Raw genomic sequence first — 27,893 nt, 5'->3', positions numbered from 1 at the left:
AAAGGGTGCACCGGGACGCCTCCAGCCCGCCGCCGCGCTCATGCGCAGCCACACCCCCGCCACCGGCCGTATCCCGGGTGACGGCCAGCCCTCGCCCCGCCGGAACTGACGTATGGGGACGTTTCCGGGGGGTGTAACGCGGAAGCGGTGGCGGGCAGGGGGTGGTTGCGGCAGCGGCGGGCCGAGGGCAGGGCGGCCCCTGGGCTGGAGCGCCTCCCGGCGGCGGGGCCTCACGGCGCGGCCGGGCCTCATTCGCCATGAACATCGACGTGGAGTTCCATATTCGCCACAACTACCCATGGGGCCGGCTGCCGGCCAGCGTCAAGCAGGTACTGGCGGGCAGGCAGGGTCCGGGCTGCTGAGGTCCCGGCCCGGGGAAGTGTAGGGCGGGAGTGCTGGGAGACGTGGGGACTCAGCTCTGCCTGCCAAGGGGGAAGGCAGGCGGCTGGCTCTGGCCATGGGGATCATGGGGTCCCTGCGGGGGGGGGGGGGGGAGGTGTGTGGCTGTGGGGAGAAGGGGGGTATGGGGGCGAGTGTGGGACTTCCTGCGGAGGAGGAGGGTATGGGGCCTGCCTGTGAGGAGGGGGGACGTGGGGGTGTGCGCGGCCCCTCTGTGGGGAGGGGGGGCCTGTGTCTGTGGTGTCACTGTGGAGAGAAGGGGATATGAGGGTGATGTGGGGTCTCTGTGTGAGCAGTGGGGAGATACATGCATGTGTTCGGGAGGGCCTCTGCGAGGAGAGGGGAGCATAGGGGTGGTTTGAGGCCCCTGTGGGCAGAGATGTGGGAGTCCTCTCTCAGCTTGTGCAGACATAAGACCAGCTGAGGCGAGTATCCCTCATGCAGCCTCTGAGTAGCGTGAGCTGAACCAGGACAAGTGTCAGAGACTTGTGCAGCCCTGTGTTTCCGTAGCCAGGGAACTGTTTCAGTGAGTGGCTCATGGAGAAGAAAACCTCATGAAATTTTGATTTGCTGGATTTAATGGGCCTCTGATAGCAGGGGGGAGGTACGGTGTCAAGAGGAGGTTCTTGTCTCCAAACAAAGTCTTATGCCGCTTGAAAGCAAGCACTGTTAAATAATTCTTGCTCTTGCACAATGGAAGGATAGAAGGGATAAGTAGCGGCTGCAGGCCCTGAGTAATTGAATTCCTTGAGTTTGAGATTTCAGAAGCTATAAGAGGGGCACGAATGATGATTTCTGTTTACCTGCCTAGCTGAGTGCCATACCGTTGGCTATGTGATTCAGGATAGAAAATATGCCAGTAATTTAATGCGTTATTTACTTTAATGTAACTTCCAGAATAGTGTTTTGTTTACTTTAGTGTTAGCATAGTCCTTAATATTTTTGTACTTCAAGCAAATGGATCCCTCTTTGGATATTATATCAGTTATGGACCCTGTCTGTGATATCAGGTGTTTCTTTTCTAATACCTGATTCTGCAGTATAAACGCAGCTTACTTGTTTATCCCATATATGCAGTAAAATACCTTTTTATCTAAGGATTTTTTTTAATATGAGCATTGATGAGGGGAAAAAACCCCAACCTGATCGCTTGTTGCGGATGCAGAGTAGAAGAGTAATATGAAGAATTTTGAGGGGACAGTTTTTGAAATAAGGCATTTAAAGCATCAAACAAAGTTCTCTTTTTATCTTCTTTCATGATAGTAACATGCTGTGCTTACACCTTAATCTTGTGACCTAGATTGTGGTCACAGTCTTGTGATTGCCTTCCTTGTGTGAAGCTACAGCTTGAACTGTTTCTTTATTTATTTTTTGCATTATAAGCTTCTGATGTGCAGCAGTTGAAGCTTCATGTGTCATTCACCATGCTTGGTTTATGCTACACTAATTCTGGGTAATTCTTCAAGGCTGCAAGATGCTGAATGCTTGGGTAAAATGCTTGATGCTTCATGTCTTCTAAAAGATGATTTAAAACCTTTGATTTGAGAATTAGATGCTCCATTTTTTGTTGGAATGGTACTAGGAAAAAGAAATCTAAAGATTATTGCTTAAATCTGCATCCTGTGTAGAGACACCTATTTAACTAAAGATACTTTTGACCTCATACAGAGACTGAAGATACTATCACTGTATTGAACTGGGGGACTCCTTGAGTAATGACAACTGCCTGTGTGTTCCTCATAAGACACTTTGCAGTGGTTTAACTAAAAGGGGTTTTATGTGTGTTGGCTAAAAGGCCTTTATGTTTTCAAGGGTCTTGGAAACTCTCAGAGGGAATATGAAAGGCAGGTTGTACTCTACAGCATCCGCAATCAGTTACGATATCGGAATAACTTAGGTGAGTAAAGAAGCTAAGTAATTTCTAATTGCTACCTGATTCTTCTGTGTGGAAGTTTGTCTTTACTGTAAAATTGCAAGAGCGAGCCCTGTTCAAAGGTCCCTCCTTCCCTGAAAATAAATACTTTTAAATGATAAAACATCAAGAAAAGTCTTGACTTTTGAGTCCGTTTGGCAGCTTTTCTAGCAAAGCAGTCTTTAAGGTTACTGAGTTGGCAGGTGACACTGAATTCCTGCTGTAGTTATGTTGCCCTTTTCCAAGAAATCAAGAGATTTTAAGAGAGGATTTTACTTACAGAATAAAGCCTGTCACTATGAGATGCAGACATCAGCCCTGACTCACATGAGCTATTGCCTATGACTTGTTTACAGACTTTTAATTTATTTTGCATTGACTGCATCCATTCGTCTTCCCAAAGTAGATAATAGTTTCACTAATTAAAAGATAATTTTCTACAGCGTGCATGAGTTCTGTCTCAACAGACCACTTCCTGGTGACCTGTAAAATAAATCTGCTCTGTTCTAATGCCATCCTTAAAGGCTCTAAGAGTACTTGTGTCATATGATCTTTGAGGTCCCTTCCAACCCAAACCATTCTGTGAAGAAATCCTTGAATGCTGAATGCCCTGCAGCTCTCCTTTATTTTGTTGTCAGTTTTTTGTCAATTGCTGTTATACTATTTTTAATCCTTTTGTTGTAACACTTTTTTTTATGAAATTGAACACAGAACAGTGTAACTGTATTTTTCTCCCCTTGTAGTTAAGCATGTCAAGAAAGACGAACGTAAATATTACGAGGATCTGTTAAAATACAGTCGAGATCATCTCATGTTGTACCCTTATCATTTGTCTGACATCATGGTAAAAGGTCTGAGAGTAACACCATTTTCCTATTACACGGGCATAATGGAGGTGAGTACAAAACTATGGCAAGAATATGTTGTTTTCTGTCCTGGAGAGGCTGGTAATGGGCCCCATAACGCATACGAGGCAGTGTCATGTAGTTCATTTGGTTTGGGTAGGGTCTGCTAACAAGTAAGGCAACAGTAGGGAAAGTTTCTAGAGAACTCCTTGTACCTGCAGTTTTTTCCCTTCTGCCTTCCAAGAGCTGGACTTTGTCATGTGGAACTGGGGTGGGACTCACTCTAAGGCCAGCGTTTCTCTTTTGGGGTTTGAGATTTGTGACTCTTCACTTCAAACTGTAAAAGAGATACCTCATTCTGTTAGATTAATAAAACAAAGAGAATTGCCATTTTTAAAAAATAGCACATTTGAATGGTTATTTTCTTTTTTTTTTTGTTTTTCAAAAAGGACACTTAACCATATTAGAAGCTTTTTCAAAAGCTTGAAGCAGATCTTTTTTATGAGAACAAAGATGGTTCTGTTTTCTGTCAGCACTCTGGCAATCTTCTTTTATTTTCATTGGATATCAGAAGTGCTTTTTTTTTGTTTTGTGTATAGTGATTGCAGACATAATGGATTAGTTGTTAGCTTATTCTGTTATTACTGTTAGCAATTCTGTGCGCTGTTTTTCTTTTTGTGAAGGCAGATACAGGATTTTGTTGTTTATTCTTTCAATCAGCATTTTTCTTTGTAAACCTTATGTTAAACAGAAGTCTCATTTTTAATGTATTTAGCTTATTGTGTAATGATTAATCAAGTAGTTGGCAAGTTTGATAAGGGAACTGACTTTAATAGATTTGTTTTAATCTCATTTTGTTATTTAAAAAATACAGGCAGAATTTTGGACTTGTTTCTCTGAAATGATGACTTTCTTGTTGCAACTAAGTTTTCTTGTCTTTTTAAGGATATAATGAACAGTGAAAAAAGCTATGATTCATTACCTAACTTCACTGCTGCTGACTGTAAGTGTTATCTAGTTGCATTACTGCTTTCAGTGAGATGGAAATAAGGAGCTTCTGAAAGTGGATTTGCAGGCATCTGCTTGCTTGAACATAAGCATGTGAACGAAAGTGTAGAAGTGTTTAAACAGTGATGTTAAGGAGTGTGTGCTCTCCATACAGAGTTCTGTGTGTATGGTCAGCACTGGAATTGGGCTAGTTTGCGTACAGATGGGCATGTGCAAACCTTGTGCGGCTTCTGTCCTTGCTTGTGTTGCGTTCCTGTTTGCTTGGACTTGTGGGTGGAAAGTCTTACTGGCTGTTGTGCATCAGCAAGCTGAGCTGCTGGTCCTTTCCTAGTGTGATTTTTGGCAGAGAGCTTTAGCAAGACACTGAGAGGCTGTTGACACTCCTGTGAATTAGCATCAGTGTGGATTGAGGGATGATGTACCAGAAAAGAGAGAGAAGAAAATCTAGTATTTTATGAAACTCCTGGATGTGTCAGATGTTTTATCCTGCTTTCTATTAGACTGTTGTGAGTATGGGATGGGAGGTTAGGAAAGCAAAAAATGTTGAACCTGGTGGAGGAGAATAGAGTAAGAGCAATAGCCTACTGATAAGTCTTAGAGTGCAAAATGTAAACTGCTGGCGTGGGCAGGGGGGGATGTTAATCAAACCTGCCACTGACCAGTTATTTATAGCTAAAGACTTCAGTCCTCACACTTGGTATGAATTTATAAAGTTCTCTTTAAGGATAGTGTGTAGTCAGATAAGGAGGAGACTGTGGCTTTTGAAAACAGTTGGTTTTGGGCTTTTCCTTTTTAAAAAGGATATTGTCAGTTAACTGTACTAATTTGCTTCTATGTAATGTTCACACTGGGGAAACAGATAAGGGAAAAACCTTTTTCTTCAGCACCACGTAGCTTGTTGGAGACCTAGTGTTAGCCAGGGGTATGAAGAGAGGAAAGGCTTCCCTGTTCTCCCAGCCCCAGCAATTCTGTTATTTTAGCAGCAGCTGCAGGTCAGTGACAGCAGTATAATTAAGTTAAACATCTTTATTAACATTTTGTCATAAAAACTAGTGTCAAACTAGAAAGTTGGTGTTAAAGCTGAGACAGAATATGGGTTAAAAATAATGAGTTGTTTTCCAATATCTGTTCATAGCTCCTTAAGGGTTGAAGGCTAGAGAGTATAGAATTAAATTTTGATTCAGTTTAACTTAATCATCTTCCTTAGAGGCTTATGTGGCCTTTTGTGCTCTAATTCTTAGTTTAGAGTTCTAATCCAGTGTGTGGTGTGGGCTTTGTTAGGGAGAAGAAAAACTATTGACCAAAATCTGGTACAAATTTAGTCCTGTTAATTTGAAGCATAGTTATTACCTGTTGATGTGAGTGTAGGAGAGAAAGGGATTGGATTATTCCCTGCTGCCCTGTGACTTGTGATATGGGATTTTTTTTTAACCCGTACAGAGTAAATGAATGGGGGTGGATTCTGATTTTAGATGCACATATTTTTCTGTCAAATTCAGTTAGAACTAAATTTAGCTCCTATAACTATCCTTTTATTTTGGGAAGAAAGAGTAATTAAAAATATTATAGAAGTAGGTCTGATTCTTTGAAGAATGTTTTAAGTATATTCAGCTTAAACCTGTCTTAAGAGAAATGAAACCTTACTTATTTTTCAGGTCTAAGACTTCTTGGTATAGGAAGAAACCAGTATATAGATCTAATGAACCAATGTAGGTCTTCAAAAGTAAGTTTGTTTTTAATTTCCCCTCCCTTTCCTTCGCCCTTCCCTCCTCCTCCATATTATTTCATAGCAAATGAAGAATGGAATCATTTCCTGGGCCTAGTTAGTTTAATAGCGTGGGTAATTGAGTGTGACATAGTATATTGCTAATTGTGTTTCCTGAAGTTAATAAAGAGCTTTTAAATTTAAAATCAAAGTATGCTAAAGAAAAAGATATTGAATGCTATGAGGTTGGCTGTTTTTTTTGTTTTGGTTGGGTTTTTTATTTTATTTCATATTTTCAGAGCTATATTTACTCTGTGGCACCGGATAACTAATGTCTTCTGGCTGGTATAAACATCAACTAAAAATACTGGTTCTGGAAGTGTTTCTGTGGGTGCAGTTGAGATCAGAGTTTATTCTGGGACAGTCCTCCATCTAGGTGTAAATTTTTATAGTATGTATGTTTTTCTCTAAGACAACGGTAATGAGTCTGAACAGGCACCCTTGCATGTGAACAGCACACATGCAAAACATTGTAATGACTGTTGATAGAAGTAGGCTCTTTAGTTAGCAACAGTTTCTTTCTCCAGGAAACTCCCAAGTGCTCTTACAGTAGCTTCACGGTGAAATGTGCTTACCAAAATATGAAGCTGATAGAGTGAACCAAAAAGTAATGGCTATACAATGGAAGAGAATCTATTTAGATCTATAAATAAACAATATCCTGCGGTTTTTCTTTCTTGGATTAACATTCACTGTATTATTTTAGCACCACACTTATAGAGAATATGGGGTACTTTGTCCTTTAAAGTAAAAATATGTTCCTAAAATGTTTGGGTTTTTTGATCAGTGAACATCTTTAAAATACTCCATTTGTATACTTTGTTTGCTGTGCTCTCTTACCTGTTCACATTAGAAAATATCATAAACAGTTTAAATTTGGACTTGATCCTAATGTGTTTGAATAGTGTGGGTTTTAATTAGTGACACATACAATATGGATAAAAATATGGGTTTATGGGAAGACTTAACAGATGTAAATGTTTTTTTTTTTTCCCTTCCCATTTTCATGTGATTTGAGAGAGGAGGGAAACTTTTACTACACGACAGGGCTAATAGTATTTGTGCATGTCCAGTCTATAACTATAATGTACTTAAAAATGGATGCTCATAAAAATCAGTTTATATAAAGGTAAGTGGCTATCTGCACATGTGAAGAGCTCTTTACTACTATCTCAAATGGACTGTACCACTGCAGAAGTTTTTCAGAAGGAAAACTGCTCATGATCTGTTACCTGTGAAACCCGTGGAGATCACTATAGAAGCGTGGTGGGTTGTGCAGTCTGGCTACATCACTGAGGATGACATCAAGGTATTTTAGTATGGATTGCATCCCTGATTTTGATTGAATACTGATAGTCCCTGAAAACAGGGACTTCCTTTTGTGTAGAATACACAGAGATTATGTTGTAGGTATATAACAACTCTTTTATGGAAATAGAGATAGGAACTAATGGAAACTTATGTTTTCTTTGTTGACATATTCTACCTTCTCCCTCCTTTGTGCTTTCTGCACTATGTACAGTGCTGAGGTGGTTTTGCATCAACCAATCTGTGGTAACTAATGTGCATGATAATGTGCTTTGTAGGGAATAAGCAACAAAATATGTTTTCCTAAATTTCATATTTAAGCTCTGACAGTTCAGTTTTGACTTAATCTTCAGTATGAGAATCAGAATATTGCTCTACTTTAATATACATTTTCATTGTTTCTGCTCCTTGTGTCTCATTTTCTTCATTGTTTGCACATGAAAAGCTTGTGAGCTGACTTAATGTTTCATCCTCATTCTACTTCCATTCTTACAGTTTCTTTTTACAGTCAGCTAGTCATTTGATCTGGATTTAATTCCTCCTTTGTAAGTCTCTTGTTTAGATTGGAATATATTTTAATAAGTGGTGGGATTATTTTTTGACTACTATTTGGAATATCTTTAGGCAGTGGCTACTCTTACATACCATCAACCCAGAGTAGTTAACCTGAAGCACGTTATTTTGATATTGTAATGAACCTTTTTCTAGAATGGTTCCAGTTGGCTGAACACTCAGTTTAGAAGTTTTAAAGTGCAAACCTATTATACCGTGGACTTCACTTGCCAGATACCTGTGCAATTAAGTACTGTTCCTAGAGCATGCTCTAGGAATTTTGTGCAGGGACAAGAGTAAAAAATTTTAAAACTTCAACAGGAACTGCAGTGAATTCTTCAGTGCAAATATTTTCATTAAGAACATGGGTTACTTTCTATATTTTTATATTACTTATGACTGATTTGAGGCTGAAATGTTTGGAATTTTTTTTTGAGTGATATTAAGTAAGTTGCATAGACTTTTCTACAAAAGACTAACATGATTTTTTTCAACCTAGATTTGTACTACATCAGAGAAGTCTGCTATTGATAAGATAATTGATTCAGGCCCTCAGCTTGCTGGTTCACTAGACTTCAATGTAGTTCACAGTAAGTTTTCAATGAACTTTCTGTTTGTAGATCTTAGTAAATTCTGAGAGTAGTGTCTGAAAACTAGGAGTAAAAGGGGATGCAGACAGCTGAAGCGTAAGAGGAGGTGGAGGAAAATACTCAAGAGCTTGTACAGACTGCAGTCTAGATCTTGTAAATGATTTAACAGTGAGCCATTAGCAGCTGTTGCTCTGTTACGGTTTGATTCAACAAATTCTTTCATTAGAAACTGTCCGTAAAGATTATGGGAAAAGGGAATGTAGATGAGGACAAGAGAAACTAAAATTAAAAATGTCAGAGTTGGTAATCCTGGGTGGTAAAACGTCACTCCTTGCTTTTCAAAGGAGGAGAGTTTTTGTGATTTTTGTACTGTTTGAACACCATAAAAACAGGGCTTAAATCTAAGAGGCTGTTTTGTTTCTCAAAGGTCTGCAACCATTACTGAAAAATTGTGTGCATGTGTCTCCCCATTTCAAGTAACAAGTATCAGATATAAACAAATCATATTAGACAAGGAAATACAAATTCACTGACAAGCTCCTCCTTGAGAAGTCTTCTGTAAATGCTGGGCTTACTACAAGCAATTGAACCTGTACACTGTAGTTTTCCTAAGAAATTGAGGCAGAATTCCACTGCCTGTTACTGAAGCAGAACAAAACAATAAAAAAGTGAGGTAGGTGAAATTCAAGCTCTGGAGTGGATCTGAAACAGTATAGGGCTTAAGAAAATTTGATTCTGAAAACTCTTCATGATCTTTCTCTGTACATAGCCTGGTAGCGTTTGTGGAGAGGGTTGCAGGTCAGGTTTAGTAGGTGTAGAAGGATTTAACGTACTTTTCTACCCTAGGTCATGGGTAGAAAAAGAACTTACAGACGATTAATGAACTGTCAGTAGGATGGGATTTTTATGGGGAAAGCGGACTCTTCAGTACAAACTATGATGCTGTCAGTACATTTCAGGTACAAGAAGTAGGCATGTATTAGTTATGAGAGCTGAATATGAAGGAGAGACACTGAAAAGCACCCTTAGCATGTTGATGGTTTGTAATGTCATCCTGATCCATTAAAGCTGGTTTATTGATCCACATCAGTTTGCACAGCTGAGTATGTGTCACTGCCTGTGCTGAACAGCAATTGTATCAGCATGAATTCAGGTTAGTTGTTGCTTTAATGCAGGCATTTTATCCAAGATCTTATTTTACTAGATATATTGTAGATATATGCACACATACTATAGCTGGGCTGAGCTCTGTGTGTGTGTGAAACATCCTGACAATTCTACTTCAGGTGTTTGATAACACTTCACCTGAGGGTTGTTGGTACACTTCCTCCCTGCTGTAATGAATATGGTGTATATGGAGTGATCTTGGCTAACACCACAGGAACCACTGACAATAAATTTGGCTTATTTTATACTGTGTAATTGAGCTTTATGCTTTACTATGAGAGTATAGCTGTTACAAACCTTAGACTCTAAAGATAACCATGCTGAAATGTTTTGTCCTTCCTTAAAAACTTCTCCCTGGCTTATCTACTCTGCAGAACTCAGTTGAGATGCTTAGTCCTCAAATCAATCTCATGTGGCGAAAGTGTCATTTAAAAATCTACCATATTATTGCCCTTATTGTATGCAATGTCCATCTGTATCTGCTGCAGCTTTGTTGATGCCTTGTGCTGAAGTACCACAGAATTTATGTTTGCAGTTGTATAAAAAGGACTTTCTGTGAAGATGTGTGGGAAGGACATGTGAGTGCCATCAAAACTGGTGTGATTTAGTGTGTGAGTTTCAGCCTGAGCTAGGAGAGAACCAAAATGTAGCCAGCATCCTCAGCTGACAAAACTAATTCAACAACAAAAACCCCAAAACCCAATCTACTTCTTGACAGTGCAGTGATGATGGCGAAAACTAAGTTAACATTTAGGTGGAGATGTGCTCATCTCTGTCCAATGTAACTGCTTCGATCTGTGGTCATTCTGCTAGGCTGTCCTGAAAGTACTTGTAGAGCTGCAAGTGTACTGCATCAGACTGCAAGTAAAGAACTTCTACTGCAGAGGCTATTAGGAAAAAATACTTTAAATTCTGAACTGGCTGATAGGGAAGTCTACTTTTGTATCATTAATACTCTAGAGAATGTGGTTTTTTTCTAAAATGATGTGCTTTTATTTATAAAGGTTTGTATAACAAAGGATTTATTTACCTCGATGTACCCATATCTGATGACAGCTGTATAGCAGGTAAGTAAATATTTAATGGTGGTATACCTATGTTTACCTGGTTTCATTTCAGTTATCCTGGAGTTCTCTGTCTTGGAAGCTGTTTGTCTGTGTGCATGAGTTTGCTTAAACAGAATGTTTGAGCTGTGAATTTTTTTCCTGACTAAATGTTTTCAACCCTATTAAAACATAGTTCATATTGTATATAGGATTTATTTCAACTTGAATTCTTATGTTATTTTGTATTCATATTTAGGTAAGATGAGATTCTTGGACTCATGGCATAAATTAATAAGTACCCTTCTATACATCTGTAATGAAAAGAAAGAATAACATAGAGGAACATAGTTGCCTCACCATAAAGACATGGGGTTTTGACTTTTTTTTTTTTTTTAGACAGATGCAACTTCTAATAGGTTCCATCCTTCATGGTCTCGTCACCTCAGCTATAGTCATGTGCTGTGTCTGGGGACTATATAGGAGCTTAAACTAGCGCAGCATATGGCTGCCCTTTGAACAAGTCATTTTGCTGTGCCAGGTCTTGAGGATTCCTGAATTCAGTATAATCTGCAAAGACATAAATCATTTGGAACCTGGTCATGCAGAAGTACCTGTCATTGCTGTAGTAGAGATCAGTTAAGTGAAAGTCCTCTAAATAAGAGAGACTTACTGCTTAGATAATAGCTTTGGGAGTCTCAGCTCTGGAGTGTTTGGGTGGGGTGGGTTTTTTGTGTCCCACTCCAATCAGAGCTATGATTTAATCTCCATCCACACTACAAAATCATTTATGGGCTGGATGACTGGAAATTGTCTGTAGTGGATGAGCTGGAGACTGCAAGGCTATGAAGTGAGGTAGAGTGGCTTTAGTTTTTATAAGAGAACACATTGACAGCCATTGCTTTTCTTAAGGAATGGGAGAATTTGAAATACCATATGTACTGTCTTTAGGCTTTTATTCTTTGTGACTGGGAAATCCTCAAAATTACAAGTACTGTGAAAACTAAATAAGTGTAAATTTATTTTTCTGTTTTTATGCAGTTTCAGTTTAATAAATTACCAAATTGTAATTTTGCAAGTAATTCTTCTTTTTAGTGCCACCCCTTGAAGGTTTTGTGATGAACAGAGTGCAAGGTGATTACTTTGAAACACTTCTGTACAAGATCTTTGTTTCAATAGATGAACATACTAATGTGGCAGAGGTAAGTAAAACTTACCTTGTGTCAGGGAGGTAGGAATACTTGAAAGGGCCCAAAGCACTCTGCTGAAAATACTTCAGGCAGATATATGGATCGATATCAAGTGATTTTATTTAGAGGTATTGTCAAGCTTAAGAGTCAACCTGTTTCTTTTATCTTGAATGTAACATTTATAGTGCTTTCAGGTTTGAAGGAGTACCTTCAATTCGGTGAAACAATTCCATCAGCTGGAATGAATTTATACAGGGGTGACTAATGTAGACTATTTTATATGAGTTAGAACTGGAATAGAGTCTGTTTTGCTAGTGTGAAATCAAAATTAAAATGTTTTTTTATTTTTCAGTGAAAACATGCAGGGTCTTGGAATTAAAGAATGAATGTAGTAGGAATGTAGGCTTAAGTAGGAATGTAACTTTCACAGAAGTATTTATAATTTTAATATGAGAAATATGTTTTCATAAGGTCTTATTTGCAAAACTTGGTGAATAAGTACCTGAAAAATACCCATTAAATATATCCAGGATTTGTTTTCCTCTTTGCATGTCTTCTGATATACATGATTAACACAAATAATATATATGATTAACCTAGAAATTACACAGTGGAAGATAACCTCATATTTCTCTTGCATGCTTTCAAGTGGGACAGTTATGGGACCTCATCCCTTTTTTCCTCACTTTCGATAAAGACAAGATTGCTCCTGCCGGTACAGGCTGGGTTTAAAAATAAAGAAAACCAACAAAAAGATGCCAAATTACCCTGCATTGTTAACACTGTATTGTTGATTCTTCTTTCTTTTTTTTTTTAGCTTGCAAATGTCTTAGAGATTGACTTATCTTTAGTAAAGGTATGTGTGTGTAATGCATCTGTTGAACTAAATGTGGAAAGTTCACTGTTTTGCAACCTGGTTTCCTATAGCAGTTGCTTATTACACGTATATGTGTTTCTTCAGAATGCTGTGTCCATGTATTGTCGGTTAGGCTTTGCTCATAAAAAAGGCCAAGTAATAAACCTGGATAATCTTCATCCATCGTGGAAGAATGTTCCTTCGGTAAACAGACTGAAGTAAGTGTCTTCGTTCTTTCACAAGGCTTATCTTTCTCATTGAAGAGAAATCTTAGAACCCAAATCTGATTGTAAAGCTATTGGTTGCTTTCCTCAACTTCTGCAACAACAAATCTCACTTGGCTTTCTAATGTGTATAATGACAGGAATACTTGATCCTCTTTTTAATCTGAGGATAAGGGATGGTAATTTAGCCTTTAAGTTCAATGTACTACTTCTGTTGCTGTTACTTGGTGCTGGATTTTTGACCTTTAAGTGCCTATTTGCTCACTTTTGAAACAGACAAGTGTATTTTTGCTTTAAACTCCTGGGGCCAGAAATAACAACTGTTACTGTGCTAGTACAGAGACAATGTCTCTTGACACTGCCGTCAGTGAATATGTCTTTAAAGTTTGCTTGCTTGCTATGAGGTACCATTGCAGTTCTGTCACTGACACTCACATATATGTATATCTATATTAAATTCTGGGAAAGTGATGTTAATACCAGTCAGCAAAGGGTTCTCCAAGTTGGAGTGGCAAGTTACATTAATTAAGAATTGTCAGGCACTTTTAGTTCAATATCTGTTAAGCCATTTAAAGTGAGCGCTATGCCTGAGTTTTCTTTAATGTTAATTCAGACTGAGAACAAAGTGGATTAGATTTTTTTTTCCCATTTGATTCTTCTTCAACAGTGGTGGTTTGATTTTTCAGATCTGTTTTTCACAGTCTGGTATTTTCAAACCCTCAAACTTTTCTGCTGAGGCTAAAGCTGGACTCTGAGGGACATCAAGCTTGACTGGTTTAGGGCTTAGAAGTATTGAAAGGCATGTATCAGGTATGCCTATGCATGGACTACTAGCACTGGTAGGCAGAGATACTTCTCTGGTGCTACAGTGACCGATAGATGTGGATTTTAATTCACATTAATAGGAGTACTTTGGACCCTCAAAAGATGCTGCTTTCATGGGACACTGGGGAAAACAGAAGTCCTGTACAGGAAGCTGGGTCATCAGCCACGGATACAGATACCAACAGTCAAGATGATCCAGGTTAGCACTAACAGTAAATTTTAATACTTCAGGTTCAATTATTTTTATATTTCTAGAGTCCTATAGGCTGTAAAGGGATCTAGAAACAAGTAAAACACAGATTATGTAGATTGTTTTTTCATATGTAATACACAGTGGGAGAGGTGGTGTCTACTTCTTGGTTTAAAATTCTTTAGACAAAGAGCTTTTTTTCTGAAGATGAGGCTGATCTGTGTTATGGGTATCAATTGACAGATATCAACTTCTGAATTAAGTCAATCAGTAGTTTAGTAGTGGTAAGGGAATTCTGTTCTACTCAGTACGACAATAACTTCTTTTAATAGATTTGACTTAAACTTGATGATTTTATTTTTAAAGAAATGTGATCATATATTTTCTTTGTTCTTTATTAGCTGAAACAGCCAGCGTGAGCAGCCTGAACCTGTCTAGTGGACACACAAAGCGTATTGCTTTCCTGTTTGATTCTACTCTCACTGCCTTTTTAATGATGGGAAATCTTTCACCAGTATGTCAAAATTGTTCAATGTATTATACCAAGAATAAATATGTAGAGCTTTAAAATACTTTAACTTCAATATAATACAGCTGTAACTATATTTTAAAACTTCTGTATTGTTTGTTGTTAAGAAATGTTTTTGCTTAATGAAACTTTTGCCTATTCCATTCTCAAAGAATTAAGAGGGTTTTGTTTTATTGTTCCAGAACTTGAAAAGTCATGCAGTCACTATGTTTGAAGTTGGGAAACTGTCAGATGAGAGTCTTGACAGCTTCTTGGTGGAGCTGGAAAAGGTAATCTGTTACATGTTTGACCAAATGCTTTTTCAGCACTTGAAGTGTTAAAGGGATCAAAACCCCCAGTATTTTCATTGTGTAAAACTATTTATTTAGCAGTACAATATCAAACCTAAGTGGTTCAGTTAAAATGGTTCTTATTCACAGCTTTTATGCCTCTAGTGACATTCAGGGACACACCCTGCACGCATATGAGCGTGGGAAGTCTGGTGAGCAAAGTGAGTTCATGAACTACGTTTGCCCGAGTCTGTGTAGACACACCTGCATTAAGCCTTGTTCAATGGAAATCACTTTCTTTTTAGTAGAATGTTAATGTGCAGACTTTCAGAAATAATGTTTTTGTAGGAAAATTTGACCATTATGTGCTGGTATGTTTAACCTATCCATCTTCTAAAGATAATTCTAGAAAGACAACTGTAGAATTATGTAGGATGACTGCGTTAATTGCTGTTATCATTTTATACCAGTCAGGATGACTGGACATTTAAATCCTTCTACCTAAAGACTGAGTCGTTCTGATTTATAGATGTTGTCTTTGTGTACTTCTTGACTGTTTGACTAGTATGGCAAACTCCCATTTAATAGTTGCTGTAAATCACTTTTGCATGTAAGCTGCAGGGTTGTTAATTACAAAGCTTTAAAATGCTCATTTGTTAATCTCTTCTTTTGTGTAATTGATGCTTGTGGAAACAACCTGCTACTTGTATGCATTTATTTTGTTTCTTGTTTAGGTTCAAAGCACAGGAGAAGGGGAAGCACAACGGTACTTCGATCATGCACTTACACTGAGAAACACAATATTGTTTTTGCGGCACAATAAAGACCTAGGGGCACAAGCTGTACAGCCTGATCAACCAAATAACGGTACTGTGAATGCTTTTGAGGAAACTTTCTAAATTTTGTTTACTTACTTGCCATGGACTCAGCTTTCTGACTAAGCTGCTATTTCAGAAAGCATCTGTATCCTACTTGTTTAAAAATATTTTGAGGCCAAAACATCACTTCTTCATCATCCTTTGAGCCTACATTACTGGGTTTGCCTGTTAAATGGCAGATTTGGTTGCCAAAGCATGAACTTAACATCCAAAGCAGCAGATTAAAGCATAATGATGGCAAGACAAGTTGAACTTGAGCAAGATGGGTTTCAAATCATGTTCTTCTGAAGGCTGTAATAAAGGAGTCATGGCTTATTCAGAGTTGTTCTGTCAAAGAAACATTTTTTTTTCAAGTCATGAAAGTGTATTCTTCTAATAGGGGTAGATTTTTGTGGTGTGTTGGGTTTTTTTGTGGGTTTTTTTTAATCTTGCCTAACTTAGTATCTCTGTGCTTATTTCCTGGGATCAGTTAGCTGGTGAGGAGCAAGCTGTAGTTCTGTGGCAGACAACCTTGTGTGACTGGAATTGCTAAAATTATATACAGATTTCTTAAAATTCACCCCAATACTTTAAAACTTAGTTGTGGAAAATACTGTATTCATGGCTTAGCAGGGGAGAATGGAAAATCTGAAATCATATTTTGGGTTGTATGTTCCATCTTCAGTGATAATTTAAGAATCTTACATTTTCAACATAGGGTTTCCCTTGGACCTCTTACGATGTGAAAGTTTGCTCGGCTTGGATCCAGCTACCTGCAGCAGAGTTCTCAACAAAAATTATACTCTGCTGGTTTCCATGGCACCACTCACCAATGAAATTCGACCTATTAGCAGCTGTACACCCCAGGTGAAAAAATACTGGGGGGTTTTCCCCTCAGTACCTACTAATATAGTATTTTCTTAAAAGCTTTGTTTTGGATACACCTGTTAGATGTCCTTTTTAAAGTGACTCAATTGTTGGCATGTAGAATAGTATTGCAATTCATCTAAAAAAAAAGTGTTTAGTGAGGAAAAACATGAATACTTAGTAAATTAAGTTTAATTTATTAACAATTCATCTGTTCAAGTATAGCCAATGCCAGTTACGTTGTTCTTGGATATATAGTCATAGAAAATACCTTTACTGTCACCTTTCCGTAAAGAATGTTGCAATCCTGGACTAAGTACCTAGAATATCATCATTAAATACATTTGAACTCCTGTGCTGCAAAACTAGATTTGTATTTTTTAAAGCTGTTGATTCTTAAATGATATCTGTACATATAACAGTTGCAATATTAAGTTATTTCTAATTTCATGAATAATCTCTCTTCAGCATATTGGACCTGCGATACCAGAAGTCAGTTCAGTTTGGTTCAAACTATATATTTACCATATAACTGGTCAAGGCCCACCCTCTCTTTTGCTCTCTAAAGGAACACGTCTTCGAAAACTTCCAGACATTTTCCAGGTAGCATATGCATGAATTTATTCTTCCTCCTTTCTATAAACATTTCAAAGATATGCCATACACTATTTAGGGATAACAGTTGAAGTCAGAGGTATAATTCATTGTAGATGATGTACCTTTTCTAGAAGCAAGTTCTATGTCTTGGTTTGTTTTCTTTCTAGGTTCTGAAAAAGGAATGCCGTTTAAGTCTCTCTTGTCACAGTGACTCCAGTGTATTTGATGCCCCCCCTTTCAATTTTAGTGTAAAATGTGACTGCAGTCATTGTGAATTTGTTTGTAAGCCCATCCCTAGAGTGTGTTACAAAGATGTAGAAGAGCTGTATCAAAAGATAGAGACCTAGTATATTGTGCTTTTTCTAGTATCATGTAAGAAAGGACACTTCTACATACAACTTTGCCTGATTTAGAAGATGGCTAAGATGATCACTTCCAGTTTGTCCACTGTAGAAATCTGTGATGGAGACTTTGAAGTTCTAGGCTGTAATTCTCTCTGCAGTTTAAAAGGCAGAATAATTTAATAAAGGTTGCATGAGGTTGGACAAAAGGACATCCTTGCCCAGTAGCCTGTCTGTAGCAGTGGCTGGAGGTAGGAGGAATAAGCACAATGTGTAGTATGTCTTCTCAAGACCTTTTCAGCCCTCTCCATGTTCTGGTCTGGAACTTCCAGAGCTGTGTGTGATTTTGTGTATATAGAGGTTGTGACTAGAATTCTTATCTCTGCGGTGATCAGTTGCTTTCCCAAATTCCTTCCAGCCTTGAATTCACCTAACTTTTTAGCATCCATAGAGTGCTTTGCCAAGGAGTCCCACAAAACAGTGCATGTGATAACTCACGTTTGAAAGACTTCAGATGCTGCCTTCTCCCATTCTGTCTCTGAAATGCTAGTAAGGACAAATGTGCCACAAAGACATACTGTTAGGCATTCTGTATACTGAGCAAACCTAGGTGGAAGTGGCCGTGGCAACTCCTAAACTTTGCCCGAACCAAAAATCGATATATCTATTGACTTCAACTTGAAATGTCATGGATGCTTAGCAGTCTTTAGGCCTTGCTGCTCACAATGGAACTCCTAAAATATTATTGTTCAAATTTATAATTGCAGAGAGGCCTCTACAGTTTTCACGTCATTGTTCTGAGTAGATACTTGAGGAGCTAAATATATTAGAATGGTATGGAGACATTCAGATAGGGATGTGTATTCTTAGGTGTACTTACATCAGCAGTCATCTCCTGGGTCTAGGATTTGTAGATGCATTTTCCATTCTTCAAGCTTTTCATGTGTCCTTGTCCTTTCCCTTTCCAATTTCAAAAGATTTGTTGATACTTCTGTTTCTAAGACTTACTTTAAGGTGACATAGGATTAAGTGAATCAAGGCTTCTAAAGCAGAAGGCATTTTGTAAGGCCATTGGTGGTGAACTTGATTCAAACCTTAGCCTGTCATTAGCTTAAACTATCAGTAAATGTATGGATTGTGCAATTTTATTCATAAAAAGCATTCAGTGTGGTAGCCTGGGAAAACTTCAATACTGCTTGAATCTCAGTGTGCTGATAGATCAGGTTTTCTTGTACTAAATGATCTCGCAGTCTGCGCTATCACAAACTTATTGCAGCTTTTTTCCTCTCTGCGTGCATATGTGAGTGCTTCTCTCCTGATACTATTTTGCGGTGTCATTTTCTGGAGACACTGTCAAGGCATTTCTCGAAATCTTACGGAGATGCAGGGGTATTCAATCTTGAAAACCGAGAAACTAGGAAATTACTTGGTAGTCAGTGTTCTTGTCTTTCTATCCCTTGGATAGGTATTTTGGGAGTTGATATATCTTTGTTCTCTTTTGATGGTGTTAGTTTATCTAGCTTATATTTTGCTTTTAAATTTGTGGGATTATTCTCATCTCCTGTTTGTTTGGAGGCTGCTGGGATGGCCACACAGTTCTACAGGAATTGGTTGCAGATACCTCCTGTTGAAAAATAGCATCTTAACTTTGAGGTTGGCAAACTTCTGCCTTTACTAGGAATATGAACATGAGTCATCCTTGGTACAAAGTATAACACTACAGAGTTGTAGTTACCTGTGGTAACTTCCTAATTGTAACAATATGCTAATGCCTAACTCTAGTATTTCGCTTTATGTGCTTTTATGTCCATTACAACTGCAAATACTCTTAATTTCTGTCTTCTAGGGTTATGATCGCTTACTAATAACGTCTTGGGGTCACGACCCAGGAGTAGTTCCTACTTCAAATGTGCTCACAATGTTGAATGATGCTTTAACGCATTCTGCTGTTCTAATTCAGGTATAGAGTGCTCTGTATAAAGGATTAAAACATGCATAATTTTTAGAGATAAACTGTTAAGTCGTAGAGGAGATTAACAACATTGGAGGGCTACATTTTTGCTGAGAGCTGGAAAAATACCTTTAACTTCTGTAGCCAGTGCTGCTGTGATTCCGTGGTGGTTAAGACATCGGTTTTGAATTGAATGCGTGTTACGTATGCATTATTGTATTATGGACAGATATAATTTTGCTAGCTAGAAGAGACATGGATTTATGAGAGTGTTGGAGATATAGTAAACTGGAATGAAAGTGAAGAGCCCACAAGCTTTTTAGACAGTAGTGGTACAAGGTAGCTGGGGGTATGAACTGTTATTCAACAAGTGCACTTTTTTTTGGAGTGCTTGGTATTCAGCTCTTACAGTAAATTATAGCGAAACATGCTCTTTATCACAAACAGCAGAAATAGAGTGGGTTTGTCTCTTTGGGAGAAGTATAATAGCTGGCTCAGTTCAACTGAACTCTCAGAATCATTCAAATAAATAGATATTTTATATTGTTACAAACATAAAGTTACACATTATTAAAGGCTTGCTTATGACAGCCTGGACTGCTCAAAAATGTTCTGTACTTAGAGATGGAACCTCCATTTTGCTCCAGAAGTGCTCTGTGATTAGGAAATCTGTTTATAACCAGTAATTGGAGAGAAAAATTTTAATGTATAAATATCTTGATCTACGTATTTGTTTCATCAACTTGACTGGTACTGCTTAAAAGGAAGCACAAGTAGGACTAAGCTAAGCTGATGAATATATTTTTCTGTTCCTAATTTAATTTCTTGATGTTCAGGGGCATGGCATGCATGGAATGGGAGAAACAGTGCACATACCTTTCCCATTTGATGAAGCTGAGCAGCAGGGAGGTAAGTGACTGTCTTTAATCTCTACACCACCATATGTAATTTTCTTACACATTACCTTGTGCAGTAAGGTTGCAATAAGCCTTTTAAGGTAATTTTTCTTGGACTTAGGAGTCAAGTTAGATGAGAGAATTGAAAGTATTTAAATGGTTGACAAGTCTGTTCTGAGCCTAGAGGAATTAACATGTTCTGAAGTACTCCTTGATGAGCAGGACGTAAGCATTGCATGGTTGAGACCATTGCCTTCCCAACTCAGAGCTGTCATAAAAGTATGAGTTTCCAGATACGAAATCCAAAATTATTTAAGCTACCCTGTAGAAAAATCTGGGGCAACTAGAAGTAAAGCTAACTTCCTAATGTAGTTTTTACTAGGTTCAAAACGAGTTACTTTTCTCTCGGCTCTCTCTGGGATGTCTGTTTTCTTGTGCCTTGATGGTAGGTGAAAAATCTTGAAGCAGAATCTCCTAAGTTCTAGCATGAACAACTCAATGTTGTAACTCTTTGTTAACCTCTAATACTGTATTCTAATTCTTCAGAATTTCAGATATGTGGAACATGTATCTTTGTATTGAGTTTGCCTTAAGACTCTGGCACTGAAAGAGCTGGACATTGATTCCTAGCTGAACCTTGCCATCTCTGCTGTCTATGTGTGTGAGAGAGAGAGAGATCATCTTCCATTTGTACTTTTCTTTCTCCTCAGTTCTTTTACTGTACTATAAAATACTATTTAGTGCTTGGTATGGGAAGACTGTGATCACTTATGTGTTATCCCAGGTCTACCAATGTGATCACTAAGCTGCAGCATTACGAGAGAGAAAAATCCAGATAAAAAACTTAGCCTGGCCTAGAGATGAACTATATGATTATGGAGGAGGCTTCCTGTAAAGTAAGCTGGAATATGTGTTGTTTTCTACTAGACTTCTCTCGTGTGAACATGGGCATTCATACGGCTTTAAAAATACTGAGAAACAAAGTAGACTTGCAGCATTTTTGTGGCTATGTCACTATGTTGAATCCTTCAAGTCAGCACGCTAACAGAAAGCTAAGCGATGCTTCAGACGGAAGAGGTTAGTTACCAATAATTCTTTTTTTTTTTTTGGCTCTGTTACTGTAATTTTGCATGTAATCACTTCAGCAGAAGTGAACAAAGGATTATGATTCTTTGATTTGGAACTCTACAAAATACTGTCCAACACAGATAGGAACCCATTTGGAGTGTAAATCTATTGGCAGTAGGCTTAATTCCTAATTCTTCTTTGACTAGCTCAGAAATATCAAATACAGAGTGAAAAATCACAGGACTAGAACAGTCAACAGAAGAAAAATAAAAAAAAGAATAATTTGAAAATATTAAAAGTAAATTTTGTCATTTTTGTAATGCCAGAACTTAGTGTTTCCTAAGTGTGTTGAGGATCCCTAACTGACTTTTTTGTCCTAAAATGAGTCAGGCCCTGTGTTTCTCCATATCCCTTCATCCAGTTTTATAGCTATGATCTTTGGGCAAAGCTTGTCATGTTCCTTACATCAGGTGGTAACTAAACTTATATTCATCTGCATGTTTATGTAAGAGTTACTTTACCTTTAGGAGAAGCTGAACTAGCATCAGGATCTGATGTAAATGGGAGCACAGAGTCATTTGAGATGGTGATAGAAGAAACCCCAATGGACTCTGCAGTCAAGCAAAGCCTTGAAGGTAAAAAACATGACAAATGGCTTGCACTAAACATTTTCAGTCCAATGAGATATCTTGGTTTTAAGGAGCTGAATGTGTTGTTTGATTATTGTCTGGGACAATAAGCGCAATGCTAACTGTTTTTCCTCCTTAAAATTCAGATTCCCTTAAAACTTGTTCTGGGATCAATATTCTTGCTTTGTCTTTTCTTAAAATTTGGTTGTCTCTTGGTTTTCTTTCTGTAGTACCCACAACAGAACTGGAGTGGGTTCCCCTGGAATTATGCTTTGGCATTCCACTCTTCAGCTCTGAGTTGAATCAGAAAGTCTGCAGAAAAATTGCCACTCATGGATTATGTAGAAAAGAAAGGTGAGCTGTAACTTGTGAGCTACAGGTGTTTAGCAGGTTGCATGTGTTATGTCCAGAGCTTCTGCAAAAACGATACCTACAACTCGATGACTATAGGAGCAGAACTGAGCTAAGTTTCATAGCATACCGAATTCTAGTGTAAGGTGGTCGCTCTTTGGCTCGTAGATACCAGCTATAAAGTACAATCTAGTAATCCTTAGTTGTGGTAAGATTAAGATTAGGCTCTTTTTGTAGTTTCTGCAAAGCAAAATAATTCTTTATAGTAAACTGTCTATTAACAGATCAGGAAAAAGTGAGTTTGGGTGCCTTCCTACTCATTTCCCCTTCCTAGACTAGCACAAGCTTTTTTTCTCCTCCTGATTCCCCTACCCCCCCATCCCCGTTCTGGGGGAAGCTTACTGGTAATGCTTTGATGTAAAATGCATTTAGCTGTCATGGAAATTTTCTTTACTACTGGTGTCTTATTTGATAAGTTTAGTCATGGCTTATGATCAAGCTATCTTCTGATTTTTTTTTTTTACTGTAGCTTTTCTTTATGAAAGATTACTCTTTCAACAATGGGATTTTTGTGTGTGTTTGGTGGTTTTTTCTTTTTTTATTTTTTTTCTAGGGCATGGTTCTGGAGACAAAAAATAAGACTGCTTGAAAATACGGCTTAAGGATTTTATTACAGTAGTTGACGTGCTTTTTAACAATGTGTCATTAATCTGCTTCTTAAAAGTCACGTTACCAGACTGTCCTAGATAAGAATGAGACATGGTAAAGTCTAATATATTAATATTTTATGTAAAATAGCATTTTTTCAATTGCAATAGTTTCACTTTAGCACAGTGTAAGTGATAGGGAAAATAGGATTTAGCTGACTAGACTTGAGCAGATGAGTTGAACTTCAGTGATTACAATATTATGAAGCTTTCTGTGTGAAAGCTTTTAACTTTGTCACATGGTGTTAGGAACTAGTAGAGCAAGTTACTATGATGGTACTTTACTAGTAAAAATTTCTGCATCTTGGACATACCTTCTTCTCTTCTGTTTTTGACAGCCTTCAAAAGCTCTTACATTCCAGTAGAAAGCTGTCTCTTCAGGTCCTTAATTTTGTTCATTCATTCCAGGTAAGGAGCAATAACCGAGGTGTAAATCATTCTGTATAGTCTGTCATACCTTTATGCTCTCCTACTTGCCATTCTTAGGTGTATGGAAACATACATGCTTTGTTTTATTTGCATTTTCTTTAAATGGTAACTGTATTAAGAACACTATCAACCTCAAATTCTACTGGTAGCAAAAAGTGAGTACTTCCCTATCCTTTTTCTAGCCTTGCTTAATACTTGTCTCAACTTCTGTGGTTGCATCTTGTGTGTAATTAGTTTCATTGGTTTTGTTTTATGGGACTTGTACAGCAAAATTGTTCTTCACTCCTGTTGTAACACGGCCTACTCTGCTGGTTACTTGGTTGTTTCTTAGATATGTTGGGGAGATTTTCTGCAAACCATGGATATGGTAATGTTTTTGAGATTTTTTTATCTGCATTTTGAGTCAACTGTGTTTCCTTAAAAAAAAAAAAAAAAAAAAAAAAAACATTAACACATATTTCATACCAGTTACATTTTGCACTGTGTCCTAAGATCCTCTAGAACTTGATGCTGAATGAGTATAAATATGCAAAACTGCATAGTTTGGGAGGATTTTTTTAAGAGCATAGATAGAGAATAGGGGTCTTGTGTAGCAAGCAAGGAGGAATGCCAGGTCTGCAACCTGCTATAATTCTGCATGGAAGTGTATGCTAGCAAGGCATGTCCACATATAACATGGAATCTGTTTACATCTTATGATACCTTACTGAACAGACAGAAAAAAGTAAGGAACTTGCAGGTTACTTAACCAGGTAGTATCATGGATGGTGTGATCCTGAAACGGCCTCCTCATGGGAATGTTGGAGATTCCCAGTAGGTTAGAAGCCTCGAAGCTGTCTGTCAAAGTCTCATGTGACTCCTGTCATAATGTCTTAGATGTTATCTCTTAAATACAGATCATCATCAAAAAAGTGTATAGAGAGAAAAAAAAGAAGGTGCTGAAGTGATCTTTAAGCTAAGAAAACCAAACTTCTGCGAAATAAAACTACTTAAAATATGGTCAAGTCAGTGCCTCCAAATATACGCATAGGTCTTAGCACAGTATGGCATAAATAGCAGTACAATAGCTGTCCTGAAGATTTTTATAGCATTACTTCCATTTTTGCTAGGCCTTTCCTTTAATTTTAAACCTCAGGCTTCCCTGAAGGTTTGTTGGAAGCCAAATAATGCATTCACAGATGCAGCTGAGGCAACCATATGCTTATTTCATGCTTCCCTTTGTTTATTCTGCTTTTACTTCCATAATGATTTGGTATTTGTTGGATTAAAGTAACACACTTCAGAAACACTATGTGTATTTGCAGATTAGATTGGCCTATTATATTCTATCTGTTAAATCCTTTGGCATTTGTCTTGTTTTTAAGACACTATTTTCTTTTTTCTTCCTTTTGCTTTTAGGAAGGTATTGCAACACTGGATCAGCTCCATGATGCTGGTTCTTCAAGTTCACTTTTGCAGCCTATTTCTGCAGATATGGGTGTTCCGCTTCCTGCCAAGAATCTCATGTTCAAAGAAGGTGTATTATCTGAATGGAACGGATGGTCCCCATCCTCATTTTTTTTCAGCCACACCTAAGGAACAGGTCAAATAGGGATTCTCATGCATTGATCACTAAAGGCCTTTCTTCTATTATGGTTAATTCCTAGTGCCAACCACTAAGAAGTGTACCACTGCTGCAGCATAACCCATGTAAAAGTAGTGTTACAAAAATGTGTTGTGTTGCAGTATTGGGGAAGTGCTTAAACCATCTAGAACTTGTTACTCATTACTGCATATCTTGCTGCAACAGAGAGCTTTTTAGCTGTCAGCACTATTTTTATCTTGAGACAATCTTTCTTTTATAACTAAACACACCCTTTCTAGGCTTTCTGATAATTGTTAAATTTCTATGTTGTCACCACAAAATTGCAATAGTAGTTTTCTATGTTCGTTACTCAGACATAAATTCTGTTTAGTTTTGTACTGTATTACTGAAAATCTTTCTGTATAAAGGTAAGAGGTTTGGCTCTTCCTCTGAAAGCTCAGTGATACCAACTGTTTAAAAAAAATTATCATGGTGATATGGGGCATTAAGAATTGTTGAATTCTGTAGTTCAGCTTAACACTGATGCCTTGACAAATCAGTACAATGGAAAGAGATTTGATGCTTACAGGAGGCTGAGTTAGTGCAGACTCAAAGGCCTGCAGATGACTTAAGGCCACTCATCTTCAAAGTGGTGAACTTTCATCTCTGGCAGAATTATGGAAGGGCTGAAGTGATCTGCTCTGTGGGGTTCTTTATGATAATGGATTCATCTTGCTCTTCATGTGAAACCAGGAGTGTCTGAGATTTGGTCACACTGGGTGTTAGTCCCTCATTGTTATTTAAAGCTGGTGATGATTGCTGTCGGGAAAACTCCTGATGTCATAAGTTGAGTTTAAGGTAGATAACTAGATCACATCCTGTTGATTAATGTTTGAAAGAACAGAGCTCTTGATTTTTCATGTGACGGTCATTAGCAAAGGAACATAACAGCAGAGGATGCGTAGGCAGAGACTTCTCTGCATCTGTTTTCCTTGAACCATTAGCTGCTGATTATGACAAACATTAACAGTGAGCCGTTTTATCTAAAATCATGTTTTGGCTCTATATGTAGGGGATGATTTTATGTAGCATGATTTCACTTTGTTTATATTGGGCATTAACAGCTTTTTGCCAGCTTAAAAAATTATGTCCTGTTTAGCACATGGAGGACAAGTGATGTAAAATGTTAAGACTTAGCCCAGCTGTCTAAAGTACTCTGCCAACTCTTATTTGCTGGAACTGCCTTCTTTTAAATAGTCATAATTAAAAATGAGACTTAATCATCCTGTCATTACTAGCCTACGATATGTAATGGACCAAGAATCTGTGGCATAGATGATGCTGGACAATAGCAAGGAGAAAAATGGCAACATTTGGGTTTGTATCCTGTTCTGTATGACTAAAAAAACATGACAGAAGTTTGAAAAGGACAAACATACCACAACAGGATAATGCAGTGGCTTCAGTTACAACTGTGAAAATTCTATTCATTTTTTCCTTTGCTTTTCTATACATTCCTAAAGTGTAAGTGTGGGACTCGCACTCTAAGAAACTGGAAGTCTGTAGTACTTCGGTTTGCTCGGTGCTGCTTTCTTACATCAGTTTTGGTTTTGTATTTTACCAACAGCAGCTGAACTTAGTATTCTGTGTGTATTACAGAGCTAGATTATATAGATAAAGTTGATCATTTACGCTACAGTGACTTTTGTACTGGATGTGCATAATCTCCATAGCGTTTTTTTAAGTTGCCTTATTTCTTTCAAAAGAAATTAAAGAAGAATTGGATGTCAATCTGCTAGAAATGGCAGAGGAAACATTTACTGTGAGGATTGTCATGTGGAGATTAAGCCAATATCTAGCACTGTAGAGGAACTAAGCAGTAGGTGATGACTTATGCTTTCAGTACTATAGATGTTACTTTAAGTGCTACAGTGAGCTGTAGTAGATGAGCTAGTTTGGCGTATTGTATTGAATTTTGCCATGGACTGTTTATACTAGTATGTAAGGTGATGATAGTGCAAGTTGTATGGAAGTTTGAAAATGGATGAAAATGTGTTGTTCTCACTGCATATTCTTCAGTGTTACTAAGTGAAGGATACCCTTTGTTATTAAGTTGTCTAAAGCTTCTAAATAAGAGTAGCCTGCTCTTCAGAGTTGTTTAATACCCATAAATGTTACAGTTAATGGTGAAAATTCCAGATATGTTGCAGTTTTTTAGAACTCAAGCCACTCTAATTTAGGTGCTTCGACACTAGTTTAGGAGCTTAATGTTCAAGTCTGCATATCTGAAGTTTACTGAATAGATTGCAACCAAAGAAGTCCATAAAATACCTGAAACACGACTACAGCTCCAGTGCTTGGGATGGTCCAGAGGCTTTACTCAAAGTATGTTACTTTTGTTTTAAATATGGTGTAAAAAATAAGATCTCAAAGATCTTCATACCAAAAGAATCTATTTTATATTGTATTGCAAATAAAGACTAATTAAATCAATTTCTTTTCTTCAGGTAGTTTTATTGACAGTGGGGAAAATCATATGCATTACATATTGTAAAGCTATTTTAAGTTTGTTTTCAGCAATATTTTTAACTTGCAGAAGAGGGGTTGGCTTTGTGCTCTGGCACAACTCAAGTAGTATTCAGTCTAGATGGATATACCTGAAGATGTTTAGGAGCCACCTAAAAAGTGTGTTGTGTTTTGTGTTCAGGTTTTTTGATGATGATTTATTATTTCCCAGTTCTTTTTTTCTTCTCCTTCATTGTTCTTAAATTTTCCTTTTTCTTGTTCACTGTTCCAAATGGTTTGTATTTTGATGGTTTTAAAGTACGACTGTAACTGAATACAGTTGAGCTCTTCTAGTGTGACAATGTTAATATTATACGTTGAATTGTACAAAGTCTGTGTTCAGTTAAATTATTGGCACATGTAACAAACGTTTACAAATAAACTGTGGTGTAGGTCAAA

At 37.7% G+C, this 27,893-nt stretch overlaps 1 protein-coding gene across 3 annotated transcripts; it reads left to right on the top strand.

Moving 5' to 3' along the window:
• The first annotated feature begins 126 nt into the window (after positions 1-126).
• On the top strand, positions 127-27,893 carry FAM91A1 (family with sequence similarity 91 member A1). Of its 3 annotated transcripts, XM_054815104.1 has the most exons (24): positions 127-329; positions 2,212-2,296; positions 3,055-3,206; positions 4,102-4,159; positions 5,820-5,887; positions 7,125-7,238; positions 8,289-8,379; positions 10,551-10,613; positions 11,685-11,791; positions 12,597-12,635; positions 12,741-12,853; positions 13,765-13,883; positions 14,276-14,388; positions 14,586-14,672; positions 15,407-15,539; positions 16,248-16,396; positions 16,865-16,999; positions 19,181-19,294; positions 20,122-20,194; positions 21,109-21,258; positions 21,777-21,884; positions 22,109-22,232; positions 23,275-23,344; positions 24,764-27,893. In XM_054815104.1, the coding sequence occupies exons 1-24, from the start codon at positions 258-260 to the stop codon at positions 24,938-24,940; spliced, it is 2,514 nt and encodes an 837-aa protein (XP_054671079.1). In that variant the 5' UTR covers positions 127-257; the 3' UTR covers positions 24,941-27,893. The 3 variants fall into 3 exon arrangements, with proteins under 3 accessions (XP_054671079.1, XP_054671080.1, XP_054671081.1); XM_054815105.1 differs by lacking the exon at positions 7,125-7,238; XM_054815106.1 differs by lacking the exon at positions 21,109-21,258.

Source organism: Grus americana, chromosome 2 (genome assembly GCF_028858705.1).
Source record: "Grus americana isolate bGruAme1 chromosome 2, bGruAme1.mat, whole genome shotgun sequence".
Lineage (NCBI taxonomy): Eukaryota > Metazoa > Chordata > Aves > Gruiformes > Gruidae > Grus > Grus americana.
This window is presented reverse-complemented; position numbering and strand designations above follow the sequence as displayed.

Excerpts from the sequence above, each read along its gene's own strand:
- FAM91A1 (XM_054815104.1), top strand. The coding sequence starts at position 258 with ATGAACATCGACGTGGAGTTCCATATTCGCCACAACTACCCATGGGGC. Across the intron at positions 10,614-11,684 it reads TGATGACAGCTGTATAGCAG|TGCCACCCCTTGAAGGTTTT; the intron begins GTAAGTAAATAT and ends TCTTCTTTTTAG. Across the intron at positions 20,195-21,108 it reads TGAAGCTGAGCAGCAGGGAG|ACTTCTCTCGTGTGAACATG; the intron begins GTAAGTGACTGT and ends GTTTTCTACTAG.